The following is a 17,587-nucleotide window of genomic DNA, read 5'->3' on the forward strand; positions in this document are numbered from 1 at the left end:
AGGGGTTCCAGCGCTGGACCAGCGAGCTCGAGGGGTATGGGGGAAGCTTCAGGATTTTCCTTCTACTGGGGTTAGGTTTTTCAGCGCAAGTCGGATTAGATTGTGAGCCTCTGAGGGACAGTTAGTGACAAGACAATATACTCTGTACAGAGCTGTGGAAGATGCCAGCGCTATATAAATACTAAATAATAATAATAATAAAAAGTCTACTTTAAGGGACCCAAAAGGAAACCTCACAATTTGCTTATTTCCTCCATTTTATTAGAAACAAAAAAAAATGTTTTTTATCAGGGATGAAATGTCTTCTAAATTAGAACATAAAAGGTTTACACTTTTTATCAATATAATTTCTGTAGTGTGGTTAGATGAGAACTTTTATAGAATGTAATAAGCTGATGAAACGTTTTTCTTGAACCTGCTGTACAAATATCAACAAAATGAGAAAAGTATAAACGCAGAAGCCACCAATTACAAATGAATGGCGACCCTTTCATTTACTTACAAAGAAACCGCTGAGCTTTGATTTGGGACTGTCACTGAACTGTAGTAGTTTACTTTTCACTGCGGATCTGCCAGAGAGGCGCTGACGTGACGTCACACGGCGTGTCCTCCGCGGCCATGATGGATCCTGGCACAGCTCTCTCCCCGCCCCCTAGTAAGGCTCCGTCAGCTCTGGGCTCCCCGGTATTTTCGCCAGGAAGTCAATGTTGCGTTCACTGACGTGATTGGTCGCCTACTGCCTGTGTGTCAAATCCCCCGCTGTCTGCCCGGAAGGAGGAAGCGGCTGCTAGAGCTGGGCATCTGGGCAAGCATCTGGGCACCGGGGGCTACAGAGAGCGTCACCTCCTGTCACACTGCGAGATATTAGAGGGCGGGCTTAGGCAGCTGAGTTTGCAGCACTCAGGGGTTCTGGGCACCGGGTGGCAGGATGTTGCCGCTATCTATCAAGGATCATGAATATAAGCCGCCCAGATTCAACCTCGCCCGGAAAGTATCTGGCTGGATCAGGTAAGAGAAGCAGCCTGTACACGTGGCACCGATCTGCAAGGTCCTCCTAGAGCTGTGTGCCTCCATCTGCTTACTACAAGCTTGGCCATTATACCCTAGAGCTGTGTGCCCCCATCTACTTACTACTAGCCTGGCCATTATACCCTAGAGCTGTGTGCCCCCATCTACTTACTACTAGCCTGGCAATTATACTCTACACCTGTGTGCCCCCATCTGCTTACCACTAGCCTGGCCATTATACCCTAGAGCTGTGTGCCCTCATCTGCTTACCACTAGCCTGGCCATTATCCCGCAGAGCTGTGTGCCCTCATCTGCTTACCACTAGCCTGGCCTTTATACCCCAGAGCTGTGTGCCCCCATCCGCTGACCACCAGCCTGGCCAGTATACCTTAGAGCTGTGTGGCCCATCTGCTTAGAACTACTCTGGCCATTATACCCTAGAGATGTGTGCCCCCATCTGCTTACCACTTACCTTGCCATTTTATCCTAGAGCTGTGTGCCCCCATCTTCTAACCACTAGCCTGGCCACTATACCCTAGAGCTCTGTGCCGCTATCTGTTGACCACCTGCCTGTCCATTATACCTTAGAGCTGTGTGCCCCATCTGCTTACCACTACCCAGGCCACTATACCCTAGAGCTGTTTGCCCTATCTGCTGAGCACTAGCCAAGCCATCCTACCCTAGAGTGGTGTTCCCCATCTGCTTACCACTAGCCAGGCCATTATACCCTAGAGCTGCATGCCCCCATCTGCCTTCCGCTGTCCATTTACGCAAGTCATATTTTCACTGCTTACTTGTAAGCTGGCAAAGGGAGTATTCATTCATACATGATCAATACGGGAGCTTTTTATTGGTCACAGATTTCCACTCTAAACCATACAATTCTGAGATGAAAGCTCTCAGAAGTCCTACATAACGATAGTCTGTGGTTTATCACAGAAGTCAAAGAAGCTTGCCAAAATCTTAACTGGATGAGTGTTGGCTTCTGCTTTATTATTATGGGTTCATAAGGGTTCAGTGTAGACACTTTAACAATGATTTGAAGATAACACAAAAATTCTGATTACAAACTGTCAGGGGGGCCTCCAAGTCTAGAGTTCCAACCACAGTTTAAATAAAGCTATGTACCGTATATGTTACTGCCAGAATGGGATCTGTCTGGTCAGTTCGCAAAGTGGCAGACGTGTGGCCAAAGTGAATTTTGGTGAAGCTGTGCCAGATTATCTTTGGAGCTGTATGCAATCCAGGAGATTAGCAGGAACATTTAGGAGCCAGTGCCATGGCATCAAATTCTTGACCACAGTGCTAACTGGCCTGTGTCATTACTTCTGCAATACTACCAAACTTCTGGACATTCAAAGTTGTTACTCTATGTACTATTTTATTATGCATAGAAGTGCAATTATAGGGCTGTTGCGAAAATCTTAAAATTTAAACCGTATACAAATAAGAAGTTCGTTTCTTCCGGAGTAAAATGAGCCGTAAATTACTTTTTCTCCTATGTTGCTGTTGCGTACAGTAGGGAGTAGAAATCTGCCATTGCTGACAGATTTTGGACTAGCCCATCTTCTCATAGGGGGGTTCTCAAGGTTTTCTTTATTTTTAAAAGCACTTAGTGAATGGCAGTTGCTCCGTCCAACTGCCAAAATAGTGTACAGCGAGCAAGGAGGCTGGCCAGCATCTTTGTATACATCTTTTTCAGGGAATGTCTTTATAAAGAATAAAGGCCATGCTGAGAATCCCCTATGTAGAGATGGACTAACCCAAAACCTGTCAGTAATGTCAGATTTCTACTACTTACTTTCAATGCCAGCAACATAGGAGAGAAGTAATGTATGGTTTATATTACTCTGGAAGAAAGATACTTCTTATTTGCATGTGTTTTAAATTTTAAGATTTTCGCGACAGTTCCTCTTTAAGCCCAATGCACACACTGATTGTTCCCCGTAATGATTGTTTTGTGTGATATACCGTTAAATCCATTGTGTTCACAATAACTGTATACAATTAATTTAAGAACACCTGTGGTGAACATATGCTGCTGACTGTGGTAGGCCTGGTGCACACCAAAACCCGCTAGCAGATCCGCAAAATGCTAGCAGATTTTGAAACGCTTTTTCTTCTTTTTCTGTAGCGTTTCAGCTAGCATTTTGCGGTTTTGTGAAGCGTTTTTGGTGTAGTAGATTTTATGTATTGTTACAGTAAAGCTGTTACTGAACAGCTACTGTAACAAAAAACGCCTGGCAAACCGCTCTGAAGTGCCCTTTTTTTTAGAGCGGTTTGCGGTTTTCCTATACTTAACATTGAGGCAGAAACACCTCCGCAATCCAAAATCTGCAGCAGCCCGGGAGTATGCGTTTCTGCAAAACGCCTCCTGCTCTGGTGTGCACCAGCCCATTGAAATACATTACCCAAGCGGATCCGCACCCGCATGCGGATCGCAAACCGCAGCCGAAACGCTCTGGTGTGCACTAGGCCGTACTGTGTATTGTGTGCAGTTGTTATGGAGAGGCACTCTATTTGTATAGATGAACATTTTCCCTTTATATCTAGATATCGGCTCATATTAGAGATAAGGCATCTCTCAGACCGGCTGGTTCTTCTTATAATTCATATTTGTGTGTTTCTTTTTCCCCCCCTACATTACGTTGTGATGAAATAAAGCATTTCTCAATGAACCATTTATAGGCAGAGGTAGTAATCTCTGTAAGCAGAATGAGTCATGCCTCATTCCGGTTTCTTGGGCTCAGCATTGGATGAAAACTGTATTTTCGGACCAAACTAACAGGAAATAATCCTGCAGTTACACTGACTCATCTCTGAAGTTTTGCTGATCTTGCTAGACTGCTTATTTAGTTGTCTAGAATTGGATGTATATGCATATGACTGTTCTCATCACATCACAAGTACTACTAATGTGTATATTGTGTTTATGTGCAGGTCAATCTTCTCAGATTCTACGTCCAGGAATTTATTCTGCTTTCTCTGCTTGAATTTATCCTTTGCATTTGTGGAGCTTTTTTATGGAATATGGAGCAACAGGTAATCGCCATTATATAAAATCTACATCTTTAACTTCATTACAGTTATTTGTGCTAATCTGCGCCAGAACATGAAATCTGTCCAAGGCAATGTTCATTTATAAATGTTGGGAGGTTTTTTCTTTGTTAAAGAAAGCATGCCCATTATGCTCATACTCGTTCACTTTAAAGTGGACCTGAACTCTGAACGTCTGCTCTACTCGAATAGATAAGCAACATCATAATAACCTTTAAAGAAAAACATTTATTTGTTACAGCTGATACAAATCCTGCAATAAATTTGCAGTGTCTACTTCCTGCTTTCATGGAAGCAGCCATATTAACATCCTGTGTTTACAATTTAGCTGCTCTGCCTAGTCAGCCAGCTGACACAGCTGAACAATCAAATTACAGTTGTGATTAGTCACAGATGAGGGAGAATTAGACAGGCTAAATTCTGAAAATACACACAGGGTGTATTTCTCAGTTTTCCTTCTGCTCTGTACAAGAGTTCAGGTCCACTTTAAACAGGGATGTCCAAGAGGGACATGAGCACACATGGCGATAGCTGGGAATTGGGCAGCTAGAGTACGGACATGGGAGGTAATTGAAAATGACACACCAGAAGGTCAGCCTCTCCCTGTGCCTTTAATTAGTTCAACAATATTTTCAACAAGGATTGTGGGTTCCAGGGGCAGCAGAAAACATTACTGGATCCGTCAGAGTGGTGTGACAGCCATAAAAGAACATGCCATAAAGAGAAACTGTGACCAAGGATTGAACTTCATCCCAATCAGTAGCTGATACCCCCTATCCCAGGAGAAATCTTCTCCTTTTCTCAAACGGATCATCTTGAGGCTCTGCATGGCTGATATTGTTGAAACCCCTCCCACAGTGGGATGTCAGGACCATGGTGCTGACATCACACTGTGGGAGCCTTGTCGCATTGTTAACAGCTGTTTCCAACTGCCAAAATAGCAAGCAGCAGCTACTTCCACTGACATCCCCTGCCAGCAGTAAAATGTCACCATGTGATAAATGTCAGAATGTAAATCATGGAGAGGAAAGATTTTAAAATGAGAAAATGCTGACTAAATCATTTATACATAATTATTGTAAAAATTAAGCACTTTTGTTCATTATGTTATTTTTCATGGGAATTCCTCTTTAAGGTCTGGGGCCCACTGATGGTGCTTTTTCAAAGATCGCAAATCGCAGAAGTCCTGCCATTTTAATTGTGAGTCCTGGATTGGACGCAATTTGATTCTGTAGATGTTCATATGATTGCACCTAAAATGCTGCATACTTCACAATGCTGCAAGTGGAATCATCCCAATAGAGTTCCACTGTTGCAATGCTTTGCTGATCACCAGCAAATGGCCATCCCTGCTAGTGGGTCCCAGGCCATACTGTCAGTTGTGATTCTCAAAAATGACTTCAGAAAAGCATGCACTATTTAATAATATTAGATTAGATTTAAAAATATAGAATCTAAAGCGTCTGTTAAAAAAGGCACATTTCATTGATATTGCAATCAGTATATTGATCTGGAAAAGCCATTCATTTGCTGTGGCATTTGAGACATTTCCCATCGCTTTTTACAGCATTGAGCAGTACAAAGTTATTAGTGTTAGCAGCCCGATCAAGCCAGTAAGATAAATCGGTCACTTACCTGATCTAACACCTGTCTGATACTGTATGGTGGGTTTGTGGTATAGGATCGCGACAGTTATTGTACTTCTAGGCATTATCCCATGAACCCTGGGGGGTCATGTAAGCTACAAACACCTATGCTTGGCATGTGTAAAGTGAAAGTCTATGAGCGGTTCTGGCTGAAGCCTATCTTGGGGAAAGCAGTGCTAATCATCCACAAGATTTCAGTCAACTTTTTTTTTTTTTTTTTGGACTGCGCTCAAGTGATGTCAGTGCATATCTTTATTTCCCAGTTCAGTTGCAAATGGTGGAACCAGGTGACAGTGTAGAGTAGGTGACTTCCAGTGGCGTAGCTAAGGAGCACTGGGCCCCAGTGTGGTTGCAACCTCTGCACCCCCTATTGCTATGCCACTGGTGACTTCACAGCGCTTGCCTCTTCATCATCCATACAGCACTGGTGAGAGCAGCTGAATTCCTGTGGTGTTCTTGTGAAATCCATTCTTATCAGTAGAATCCACTTCTAATATTGTCCCTGGATTCTTCTTTTCTGTGTAGTTATATCATTTCCGTACAGAACACAGCACAATAACAGTTGAGACACTTAATGCTGCTACCTGAACCCATTATGAGGCAGAGAAGCATGGACAAGCTTCTGACTATTGATTGCCTTCTGTTTGCTGAGGAAATGTACAGAATAATGAGCTGCTGGCTTAGATAGCGACAGACCTTCCTATATGTGACCTGTGCATTCTCACACTGTCACGCGGTTGGTTATCAGCAAAGCTTGGTGCTATCTGCTTTCTAGTGAGTGCACTTTAACATCTCTCCGCTGTATTGTCAAGTTTTTTTTCAAGCAGTTTGAATTCAGATCTGAGTGCATTATTAAACTTTGCACACAATAAAGGGAAAGCTTTCTTAAAGCAAATCTGAAGAAAAAAAAAATGACATGATATAACGAATTGCATGCATAGTACGGATAATGAATTAGTAGCAAAGAAAAGTCTCATATTTTATTTTCGGTTTTATAGCTTTTTTTTTTTTTCTTTAATAACATTGTATCATACTGTCACAATTGCAGTTTTAAAAGCACACAGTCTTTTTTAACCTATGAAAAACAAGGCAAAAAATGACCCTTTCAACTTTCCTGCAGTAAAATCTTATCTCAAGCTGTAACTGGTTATTTAAGTGCGTCAGAAAACAGGACTTTATTGAACCCACTGGGTTGTATAGCTCAGAGAAGCTCTTTTGCATAGTTAACTGAAGTTTAACTCTTCCTGTACTGGTAAACAGCATGAGACTCTTTTCTGTGCTAATCTTCTTGTACTGGAAAACAACTTGAGACTCTTTACTTTGCTACTAGTATTCTATCTCTTAGCTGTACTTCACCTACAATTTATTATCTCATAAGTTTATTTTTGCTTCACGTTTGCTTTAAATGGAGAATGATTAAGGTAGAATTACTCTAGACAGGTTTGTGATGCTCTTGTACATTTTCTGTGGGTATGTAATGTGTGAGCCCAAAATGGATCAGGAAAAGGAAGTGACAGCAATAAAAACCTAACAGGTCTTTCCTCTTCCCCACTCTACATAAAGAAAAAACCTTTCTCATGGCTGTCCTTGTGGCCATTGATTAAGCCACTTCCTGGACAGAGTATAGTTCCAGTCCTGTCTAAAATTTAGATACATGCTTTGTCAGAGTTGGGCTTCAATGACAAAAGTAGACACAAGATGATTGTCTGTACTGCTATTTTGGGTACACGAACTACAGCAGCCTCACATTCTTCTTCCTGTGTCAACACTAGCAGGATTTTCACTTCCTGTTGTGTCACTGGATTAAGATACTCCTGACAAGATTTAGCCATTCGCTACTTTGTGCACAAGAATGGGCAAACATTATGAAATTTCTAAAGACTATAGTAAAAACTTTTGATGGGATCACATACTGTACTGCCTGACTAGAAATGGACATAGAGTTAAAAAAAACCCCAAAAAAACTAAAACTATACAGCACTATAATCAAAATGAGTTCTCATGAGAGATAAGTGATGGGCTGTGTACTCATATAGACTCATGCAGGGGATTAGGCGCTCTATGTATGTAATGATTAACTTAGGTTCAAGAAGGGAATGAAATGTACAAGCTGTAAATGTTGTTGAAGTACGTGAGTGACCTTCTTATGATATAGTCATAGCGGAGGTCTGGCCTTAATCCTTGCCATTGTAAAAGGAACTTTTAATAACCAGTCATGTAGAAGCCTTAAAAAAAACAGTGCGTGGAGTCACAGCACAAAGCTTTTATTGTAAACTTGTTACGCTTGTTTTGTTTGGACAGGGTTCTCATTATTATGATTCATTGATATAGCACCATCATATACCGTGGTTCTGTACAGATTAAGGGACAAACATATGGGTGTACAAAACAGCAGTGGTATTGGAAATAAATATGGCAGGCTCCTTACTTTAAAGCACAGCTGAAGTGTGCTAAAATTTCAGCGTAAAAACATGGTGTGCTAGACACGGTATTCACTACTTACCATCCTCCTGCTACTCTGTCTTTTCGGTCCCCTCCTGTTACCCATTTCAGGTCCTAATCCTCCTTTAGGGCTGGTGCACACCGGGCGGCTTTTTGGGCGTTTTCAGATCCGCTTGCGGCTGCGGATCTGCTTGGTCAATGTATCTCAATGGGGTGGTGCACACCAGAGCGGGAGGCGTTTTGCGGAAACGAAAAATGCCTGGGTGAGGCATTTTTTGGATTGCGGATGCGTTTCTGCCTCAATGTTAAGTATAGGAAAAACGCAAACCGCTCTGAAAAACGGCACTTCAGAGCGGTTTTGCAGGCGTTTTTGTTACAGAAGCTGTTCAGTAACAGCTTTACTGTAACAATATATGAAATCTACTATACTGAAAACCGCAGCAGCAATCCGCAAAACGCTAGCAAAACGCCTCATAAAAATAAAAAAAAGCGTTTAAAAATCTGCTAGCATTTTGCGGATCTGCTAGCGGGTTTTGGTGTGCACCAGCCCTTAAAGTCTGAAACATCTGATCTGCGGCATGCTTGTTCAGGGGCTATGGATAATAGTATTAGAGAGGCAGAGGATCAGCAGGAGGGCCTGGCAACTGGCATTGCTTAGATGGAAATAAATATGGCAGCCTCCATATCCCTCTCATTTCAGTTGTCCTTTTAAAAGCTCTGGAACGGGAGGGATCCTGAAGATGGTGTGTCAGAAGCGGGTAATCTAGTCCATCATGGGCTTATTTCACAATCTCTTCTCCCACCCCTTTAAGGGTTAATTAAACTTTTTTACAAGTTTCTTTGCAGAGTTCTGTAGAAGCTCCTCTTTGTGTAATATGCAGATTTCAGATTGCTTAACATGATCCCACTGTGGAGCATCTGCCATGCAGGTGCTGGGATGTTCGTTCCGTTGCAGGGGGGTTTCTGTGCAGCCACAGTTCTCACATGGGGAACAGATCACCCTTCTGTTTACCTGTCAGGTGATGCTTCAAAACAGTCCGGTCCTGTTCACACACTCCTCATGGTGACAGGTCACATGTACCCTCATATGGAAGGGCATGGCAGCATTCTGAGCTGTAAGATGTGGTCTTGTGGGCATATGTATCCAGCATTACAGGATAATTATACCTTTTAAGGCTACTTTCACACTTACTGTGACGCAGTATGCTTTCCTGCCACTCCCCCTTTTGCAGTGCCCATTCGTTTCTATGAGCCTGGCCACACTTTCCCTGGTGCAACCCGATGCAGCGGAAGCTTACTGCATCCCATAGCATCGCGGTATGCTCTCCTGCCACTCTCCCTTCTCAGTGCCCATTAGTTTCTATGAGACTGGCAACACTTCCCCCGGTGCAACATGATGCAGCAGAAGCTTACTGTATCGTATAGCATCGCGGTTTTCTCTTCTGCCGCTTCCTTGTCACAGTGACCATTTATGAGACTGGCCGGTGTGTTATGTTATGTGGTGGAAGCGGTCACGACGATGCAGACTGTGCATGCAATGGCATTGGAGTCTGTGGCAGCGCAACAACTATTTAGATTTCTGCGTTGGCGGTGCGGCACGCACTCGCTGATCGGGTGAAAAACCAGTAATGTACTTCCTGTCCAGCAGGGAGCATGTCACTGTTCGGGGGTGGAGCTATGCATATTACCCTGTTTGCACACTCTGCTGCAGGGTAATATGCACAGGGAAATTGTGCTGTGCAATTGTTTTGCCCCGGGCTCTCCTGCCGCAGGACAATCACACTGCACTATATGTAAAACCAGTCTTGATGTAATCTGGGCAGGCAGCGCATGTTATGTTTATCGGTATCGATAATGAGTACCCAATCCTCTGGCCTTGTGAAGCCAATGCAGCGAGGAGGGGTTTTCTGAAAAGCCTCATATGGCCTCAATTCACTAAGCAGTTTAGACTAGTCTACAGATGGTTTCTAGTCTACTGATGGTTTGGTGTAATGTTTTAGACCTGTTTTTAGACCAGGTATAACATTCAGTAATTACACAATTCACAAAGGCAAACAGAGTAACCACGCCCACTTTTTCTGACAGATTAGACCAGCTGATTTCTGTTGGTAAAGTAATTATGTGAGGTATTTTAGATGTGAGAATGGAACCTTTTGAATTAATTATGCAGGCAGTTTAATTGTATGCAGAGGAGAGCTCAACAGAGTAGAAGGATGTCAGTCCTAGCTACTCGTTTGTGAATTGCATCTTTTGATCATTTCCCCTGCTTTACCGACCTAATTACCATATGGTTTAGACCAGGTCTAAAAACAGGTCTAAAACATTTGGTAATAGTGAATTCCCCTTTGATGCAACTGACCAAACCATCAGTAGACCAAAAACCATCAGTAGACTAGTCTAAACTGCTTAGTGATTTGAGGCCATTGTAACTGTATTCCTAATGTAGTATGTAGAGGACTGTTGCTAGGGCTGCAAAGAAGAACATTTTCAGTTCGCTGTTCATGTTAAGCTGGCAGAGCGGGCAGCAGAGGTGCAGTGCATGTGAAGTCATGTCAAATAGAGTAAGGTAGCAGGTCAGGGAGAAGCTCAGTATCAGATATATCCTGTTTCCCTGATCTATTAAAAAAAATAATGGATGGCCAATTGTAAGCAGGTGAGGTAGCTGCTATTTGCTTTACGCGAGTTCAGAACTGCCTCATTATTTACAAATACATGGAACAAAAAGAGGCAACAATGCATTGATTAACAATGAAAATGAGATACAACCCAAGTCGAATTTGGTTTGGTGTCTGTTCAGAGAAAGTACTCCTGGCTGATTGGTTCTTAAGGCTATTTTCCACTAACTGCATTCCAATCTGATTAATGCAATTTTCCAAATTTCCCTAAGCACAATAGGAATTGCAGCAGCCATCATACACCAGTGTGTTTCGATGCTGATAGACTGTGCTCCTGCTGCGTTTTTTTTGCGTTTCAGCTTGTATGACATTTGAGAAAGAAACACAAATGCGAAAAAAAACCATGCATGGCGATTTGCAAATTTTGGTATAAAATGACCCTGACAAGCATATCCACATCTAAAGCGTGTTGGGTATACTCCACATTAGTACCTATGCAACATTTCAGTTATTTTCCAACTACAATTTTATTCAGTCACCACTTGCAGGTAGATTTGACTTCAGTAATAACTCCATTTGTGTCTTTCAGCCTAGGGTTGATCTCAGACTCCTTCCATATGTTCTTCGATTGTACGGCATTGTTAGCTGGCCTAGCTGCTTCTGTGATATCACGGTGGAAAACAAATGAAGCCTTCTCATATGGGTAAGAAATGTTTGTGTATTTAAATACATATTGTGGTATGTATACAGAAAGGTGCACAGACTCTGTACATTGAAGAAGGTAGAGATTGAACAAGTCTTGCTCGAAACCCTACGTATGATCTACCACTCTGTAGAGCTAATGTACAGTATGTTTAACAATTTACTGTAGCCCATATATCTTCATTATCTTTGACCTTTAAATAAAATTGTAATGACACCATCCATTTATTACAGTATTTAATAATCTAACATGTTTTTTAATAATACATTTATTATGCTACTTTAACAACTGTGTATAAAAGACCATGAATTCTGTTGCCACAGATGTAGATATAGTTAGAAAAATAATTCAGCTAATTCTGGTTTTCAGTGGTAACCATCATTTCAGGCATTAAATGCATCTGTATGATTTAGCTCTGCAAGTCGGTAATAAATGAAGAGGTCACCATGCCTCTAAAGCTGCTTTTACTACCTATGGCACAACTTTTTAACGCAGATTTATGTTGTGATCATGCTGGGACGTTTTTGTGCATTGCATTGGACTATACACTGCTAGCGCGATGCAGTTACATTGTAATGGTATGTCCGCATTGACACGTTCGTTGCGAGTTTATGTGCGCATGTACAGTTGTGGTAAAGCATAGTTTTCATTAACTGTATGTGCAGCGCATGTGTAACGCACAATGTGACTTCTCCCTCTCTTGGATTGCAATCCTGTTCTTCCAGGGTATGCAACGCTGCAGTGTGACAATAGCCTTAAAGAAAAACCACAACCAAGAATTAAACTGCATCCCAATCAGTAGCTGATATCCCCTTTCCCAGGAGGAAGGAATTGTAAAATAATGCTTTAATTGGTAAAGAAAGAGTCGGGTCTCACTTTCAAGCTAGGAACACACTAGGCAGAAATGTTAGCGTTGCGGAAAACACTAGGATTTTTGCTGTTGGTGAAAATCTATGAGCCACATGTAAAAATGCATATATGTGTGTTTTACATTGCGAGTTTTTGAAAACTCACAACTTGCTGCACGAATTTCAAAATGTATCTTAGTGGAGATGCAGAGGAATGCGTTTTTACATACGTTTTTAAAAAACAAATATGCTGTGATTTACTCCATTGATTATGGAAAATAATAAAAAAATGAAAACTCCTAAAATATGCAAATGTGACACGCAGTCACATACAAAAATAGTAAAAAAATGCACAGTGCAGAAAACATATATTTTTCTGCACTGCCTAGTGTGCTTCCAGCCATAGAAAACTATTCTGCTTTGGGGAATTGCTCCGTTTAGCAATTTTTTTTGAAAAACTTCTAGAGAATGAATGGCGTATCAACAGCACCTTCTGTTGAAAAATGTTCACACTGCTTTATTTCATAACATAAAATATTTCATGAGACAATTCAAAATCAATATAGTCTGTTTCCCTCCATGATCAGATCAATTAATAACTAATGGTTAAATCGCTTTGGGTTTAAAAACTTGACCTCAGGTTCAGCACTGAGGGTTTTATTAGTAAAGTGAGGTGGTCAAGAGTGAGAGTAAAGTGCAAAATGTGCTGAAAAAATTAATGTAGAAGAGCAATAGAAATTGATAATTATTCACAAACAAGATACGCTTAACCACCCTGGCGTTCTGATTAAATCGCCAGGGTGGCTGCGGGAGGGTTTTTTTTAAATAAAAAAAAAACTATTTCATGCAGCCAACTGAAAGTTGGCTGCATGAAAGCCCACTAGAGGGCGCTCCGGAGGCGATCTTCCGATCGCCTCCGGCGCCCAGAATAAACAAGGAAGGCCGCAATGAGCGGCCTTCCTTGTTTTGCTTATATCGTCGCCATAGCGACGAGCGGAGTGACGTCATCGACGTCAGCCGACGTCCTGACGTCAGCCGCCTCCGATCCAGCCCTTAGCGCTGGCCGGAACTTTTTGTTCCGGCTACGCTGGGCTCAGGCGGCTGGGGGGACCCTCTTTCGCCGCTGCTCGCGGCGAATCGCCGCAGAGCGGCGGCGATCAGGCAGCACACGCGGCTGGCAAAGTGCCGGCTGCGTGTGCTGCTTTTTATTTCATTCAAATCGGCCCAGCAGGGCCTGAGCGGCAGCCGCTGGCGGTGTTGGACGAGCTGAGCTCGTCCAGACCGCTCAGCTGGTTAATGAATAAAGGGATAGTAAGAGTGTCAACACACCACACAGCTTCTGAGGAAGCGGGCATTAACGCATTAACACCCATGATACATGTGGGCCATGGGCATTGGAAGGGGTACCCACCAAAGTGATTTATGCCTTAATTATTGATTGACGTCACCCTGAAGGGAATCTGACTATATTGATTTTAAATGATTTACTGAACTTTATTACGTTATAAAATAAAGCATTATGATGTTTCAATAGAAGGTGCTGTCAATATGCCATTCTTTCTGTAGTAGTTTGCAGTTCTTGTTGTTCTTTTGGCACTAGCACATGTTGTTCAGCTGATGCAACACAAACCTTTTGACAAAATCAGCATTTTCGTTTACTATGGGCTCTATTCACAAAACTTCTCATAAATGACGTATTTATCACCTAATTGATAAAAATAACCTTTCAGCACATTTACAAGCAAAATAATCACTCTAAGTAAGTTTTTCCTGATTAACCTAATTTCAATATTACTTTTCTTACCTTATATTCTATATTTGCTCTGTGGGAGCTTAAAAATTTAACATAGATAAGGTGAAAATAGAGGAAAACAGGTGAGAAAGCTTAGTGAATCATGCCCAATGTGTCCCTCTTGGCTAACATGACACAAAACCATTTACTCGTCACCTTTTGAGAAATAGCCAGTGCATCTATACTTGCAGTGGTACAGATATGCCATTGGCGTTCACTGGTTGCAACACCTGAAAGTTAGCAAATCCATTTCCAGTGTTGCTTTTCCCATTTTACTGCAGCCATACCCTGAGCAGTCTAGCCTGAACAATACTAACCAATCAGTCGTCTTTCCAGGCAATGTAAATGTCTCATAATCCTATGACTGGTAATAGTAGCTATGTGATATAGGGACACGTACACTCTGTCACTTGCCTGCCTGTTTATATTCGGGCAGGGCTGCTGATGTCAGATATTGCTCACAAGCTGACTTTAGCATGAAGTGATTCATTACTGATGTCTGCCCTGATTGCAGCCAGCTGTGCACACAAGATGCCGTATTTGCCAAATCAAACACTCCACGTTTCTTTTTCTTTATAGTCTGATCATTGCCCACATAGTCTGGGGTCATGCTGGACATTCGCGAAGTCTCACACTAAGGGCTGGTTCACACTCGGGAGCTTTTCAGTGCTTTGCTAATCACTGGCGAAGCGATCAGCAAAATGCTGTGACTAATGTATCCATATGGGATCATTCTCACTGCAACCCACATACAGCACTTCAGGGGCAATTGCATTGTGATTCTAGTTTTTATTGAACTGGAATCCTAAATCGCAGTAAAAACACAAAATTTCGTGCTGCAAGATCAAGATTGCGATCACAATTTGTGCTCCCAGAGTGAACTAGCCCTTAAGGTACGTACACACGCACTACTAAAGAGAACGACGGGTCCGTGAGACCCTCCTGCTGGGCGGGCGTTCTCCCGACAGTAGTGCGTGTGTACAGTCTATCTGCAGACTGATGAGGCTGTTTCGAAATGAAGGCCGTTTCTGAACGATTAAGTGTGATTGGAAATATGATTTAATTTCAGTCCCACCAATAAACCAAAGTCTGGTATCCTTTTACTTAGTATGTTCTCTTGCTAGGCACAGGGAATTTGTTAGAGAGGTGAGGGAACTAACCATGTGGAGAAGGTTTTGGTCAGGGCCAGGTTATTGTACAGCTGCTTTGCTGGTACTTTTCACAGCTTCAATGCTATATAACTATCATCCGAAATTCAGCTGTTAAAGCATGGGGAGTGGCGTGTCACAGCGGTATACTGCTTTTATGTAAATATTTGAGCAGCTCAGTCATGGAACAGGATCTTTATCCTGCTACAGTGTTTTAACTCCTGTTAGTATTAGCGTTTGCATTTAGTTTACGCTTGGCTTATTTCTGTGAACAGACTGATAATTGTCCTGTTTCTTTGTATAGTTGTGAAGTAATTTTAGTTTTTGGGGGAACATTGTTATAATCGGTCTCCAGCAGGAGGTCTTGAGGGCCGCCAGTTGGACAGTGCTGCCCTCGGGCAATATCGCTAACTGACCTATACAGACACATTTCAGCTATAAAGGTGGAAGGGGCGGGGAGGGGTGACAGAGCAGCAGACTGGGGAATGGCGCAGACCATGCGTTCGGCCTTCACAGGGGTGATTCTGTTGTATAAACATTAAGCCTACATTTAATAACATAGCAAATTATTTGTTTGAGGAGCCAAGTGAGTTTTTAAACTGCTGTGGAGTTGGTCCCAGAGCTGAAAATAATTACACGTGTTTGCACAAATTAGGGTGTTTCAACATATGGCCAAAAGTTTTGAGACTGTCAAAAATATGAGTTTTTCCAAAGTTTGCTGCTAATCTGCTTTTAGATCTTTGTTTCAGTTGTTTATGTGATGTACTGAAATATAATTATAAGCACTTCATATGTTTTTAAAGGCTTTTATTGACAATTACATGAGATTTATGCAGAGTCAGTATTTGCAGTGTTGGCCCTTCTTATTCAGGACCTCTGCAATTCGACTGGGTATGCTCTCAATCAACTTCTGGGCCAGATCCTGACTAATAGCAACACATTCTTTTATAATCACTTCTTTGAGTTTCTCAGAATTAGTTGGTTTTTGTTTGTCCACCGCCTCTTGAGAGATGACCACAAGTTCTCAATGGAATTATGATCTGGGGAGTTTTCAGGCCATGGACCCAAAATTTCAATGTTTTGGTCCCCGAGCCACTTAGTTATCACTTTTGCTTTATGACACGGTGCTCCATCGTGCTGGAAAATGCATTGTTCTTCACCAAACTGTTGTTGGATTGTTGGAATAAGTTGCTGTTGGAAGGTATTTTGGTACCATTCTTTATTCATGGCTGTGTTTTTTGGCAAAATTGTGAGTGAGCCCACTCCATTGGATGAGAAGCAACCCCACACATGAATGGTCTCACGATGCTTTACTGTTGGCATGACACAGGACTGATGGTAGCGCTCACCTTTTTTTCTCCTGACAAGCCTTTTTCCAGATGCCCCAAACAATGAGAAAGGGGCTTCATCGGAGAATATGACTTTGCCCCAGTCCTCAGCAGTCCATTCACCATACTTTCTGCAGAACATCAATCTGTCCCTGATGGGTTTTTTTGGGAGAGAAGTGGCTTCTTTGCTGCCCTTCTTGACACCAGGCCATCTTCCAAAAGTCTTTGCCTCACTGTGCGTGCAGATGCTCTCACACCTGCTTGCTGCCATTCCTGAGCAACCTCTGCACTGGTTGCACTCCGATCCCGCAGCTGAATCCTCTTTAGGAGACAATTCTGGCGCTTGCTGGACTTTCTTGGACACCCTGAAGCCTTCTTAACAAGAATTGAACCTCTTTCCTTGAAGTTCTTGATGATCCTATAAATTGTTGATTTAGGTGCAATCTTAGTAGCCACAATATCCTTGCCTGTGAAGCCATTTTTATTCTACGCAATGATGGCTCTATGCGATTCTTTGCTGGTCACCATGGTTAACAATGGAAGATCAATGATTTCAAGCATCACCCTCCTTGTTAACATGTCAAGTCTGCCATTCTAACCCAATCAGCCTGACCAAATGATCTCCAGCCTTGTGCTCGTCAACATTCTCACCTAAGATAACAAGACGATTACTGAAATGATCTCAGCAGGTTCTTTAATGACCGCAATGAAATGCAGTGGAAAGTTTTTTTTTTTTGGGGGGGGGGGATTCAGTTCATTTTCATGGCAAAGAAGGACTATGCAATTCATCTGAACACTCTTCATAACATTCTGGAGTATATGCAAATTGCTATTATAAAAACTTAAGCACCAACTTTTCTAATTTCCAATATTTTTGATAGTCTCAAAACTTTTGGCTAGGACTGTATACCTTAAATAAAACAATATGAACACATTGTTTGTAACAGTGTAATCCAGATTAATGTGTGAATGTAAGGGTGCCTAATAGCTTAGCTTGACT

General features: G+C 42.2%; 2 protein-coding genes across 6 annotated transcripts in view; one reads left to right on the forward strand and one right to left on the reverse strand.

Annotated features, from left to right (window-relative positions):
- EXTL2 (exostosin like glycosyltransferase 2) overlaps nucleotides 1-860 on the reverse strand; it is an 88,344-nt gene extending 87,484 nt beyond the window's left edge. For 2 of the 3 annotated variants that reach the window (XR_011022058.1, XM_068239999.1), the window contains exon 1: nucleotides 503-860. The gene's annotated coding sequence lies outside the window, so the exon portion shown is untranslated. The remainder of the gene's footprint in view (nucleotides 1-502) is intronic. The other variant, XM_068240000.1, reaches the window with a different exon arrangement.
- Nucleotides 1-17,587, forward strand: part of SLC30A7 (solute carrier family 30 member 7) — a 57,850-nt gene that overhangs the window by 6,568 nt on the left and 33,695 nt on the right. For 2 of the 3 annotated variants that reach the window (XR_011022057.1, XM_068239997.1), the window contains exons 1-3: nucleotides 641-1,008; nucleotides 3,949-4,050; nucleotides 11,358-11,471. Coding sequence is in view for 2 of the 3 variants with exons in the window: in XM_068239997.1 (XP_068096098.1) it covers nucleotides 929-1,008; nucleotides 3,949-4,050; nucleotides 11,358-11,471 (296 nt within the window). In the remaining variant the exon portion in view is untranslated. Of the gene's footprint in view, nucleotides 1-640; nucleotides 1,009-3,948; nucleotides 4,051-11,357; nucleotides 11,472-17,587 lie in introns of those variants that run through there. The other variant, XM_068239998.1, reaches the window with a different exon arrangement.

This window comes from Hyperolius riggenbachi, chromosome 6 (genome assembly GCF_040937935.1).
Source record: "Hyperolius riggenbachi isolate aHypRig1 chromosome 6, aHypRig1.pri, whole genome shotgun sequence".
Lineage (NCBI taxonomy): Eukaryota > Metazoa > Chordata > Amphibia > Anura > Hyperoliidae > Hyperolius > Hyperolius riggenbachi.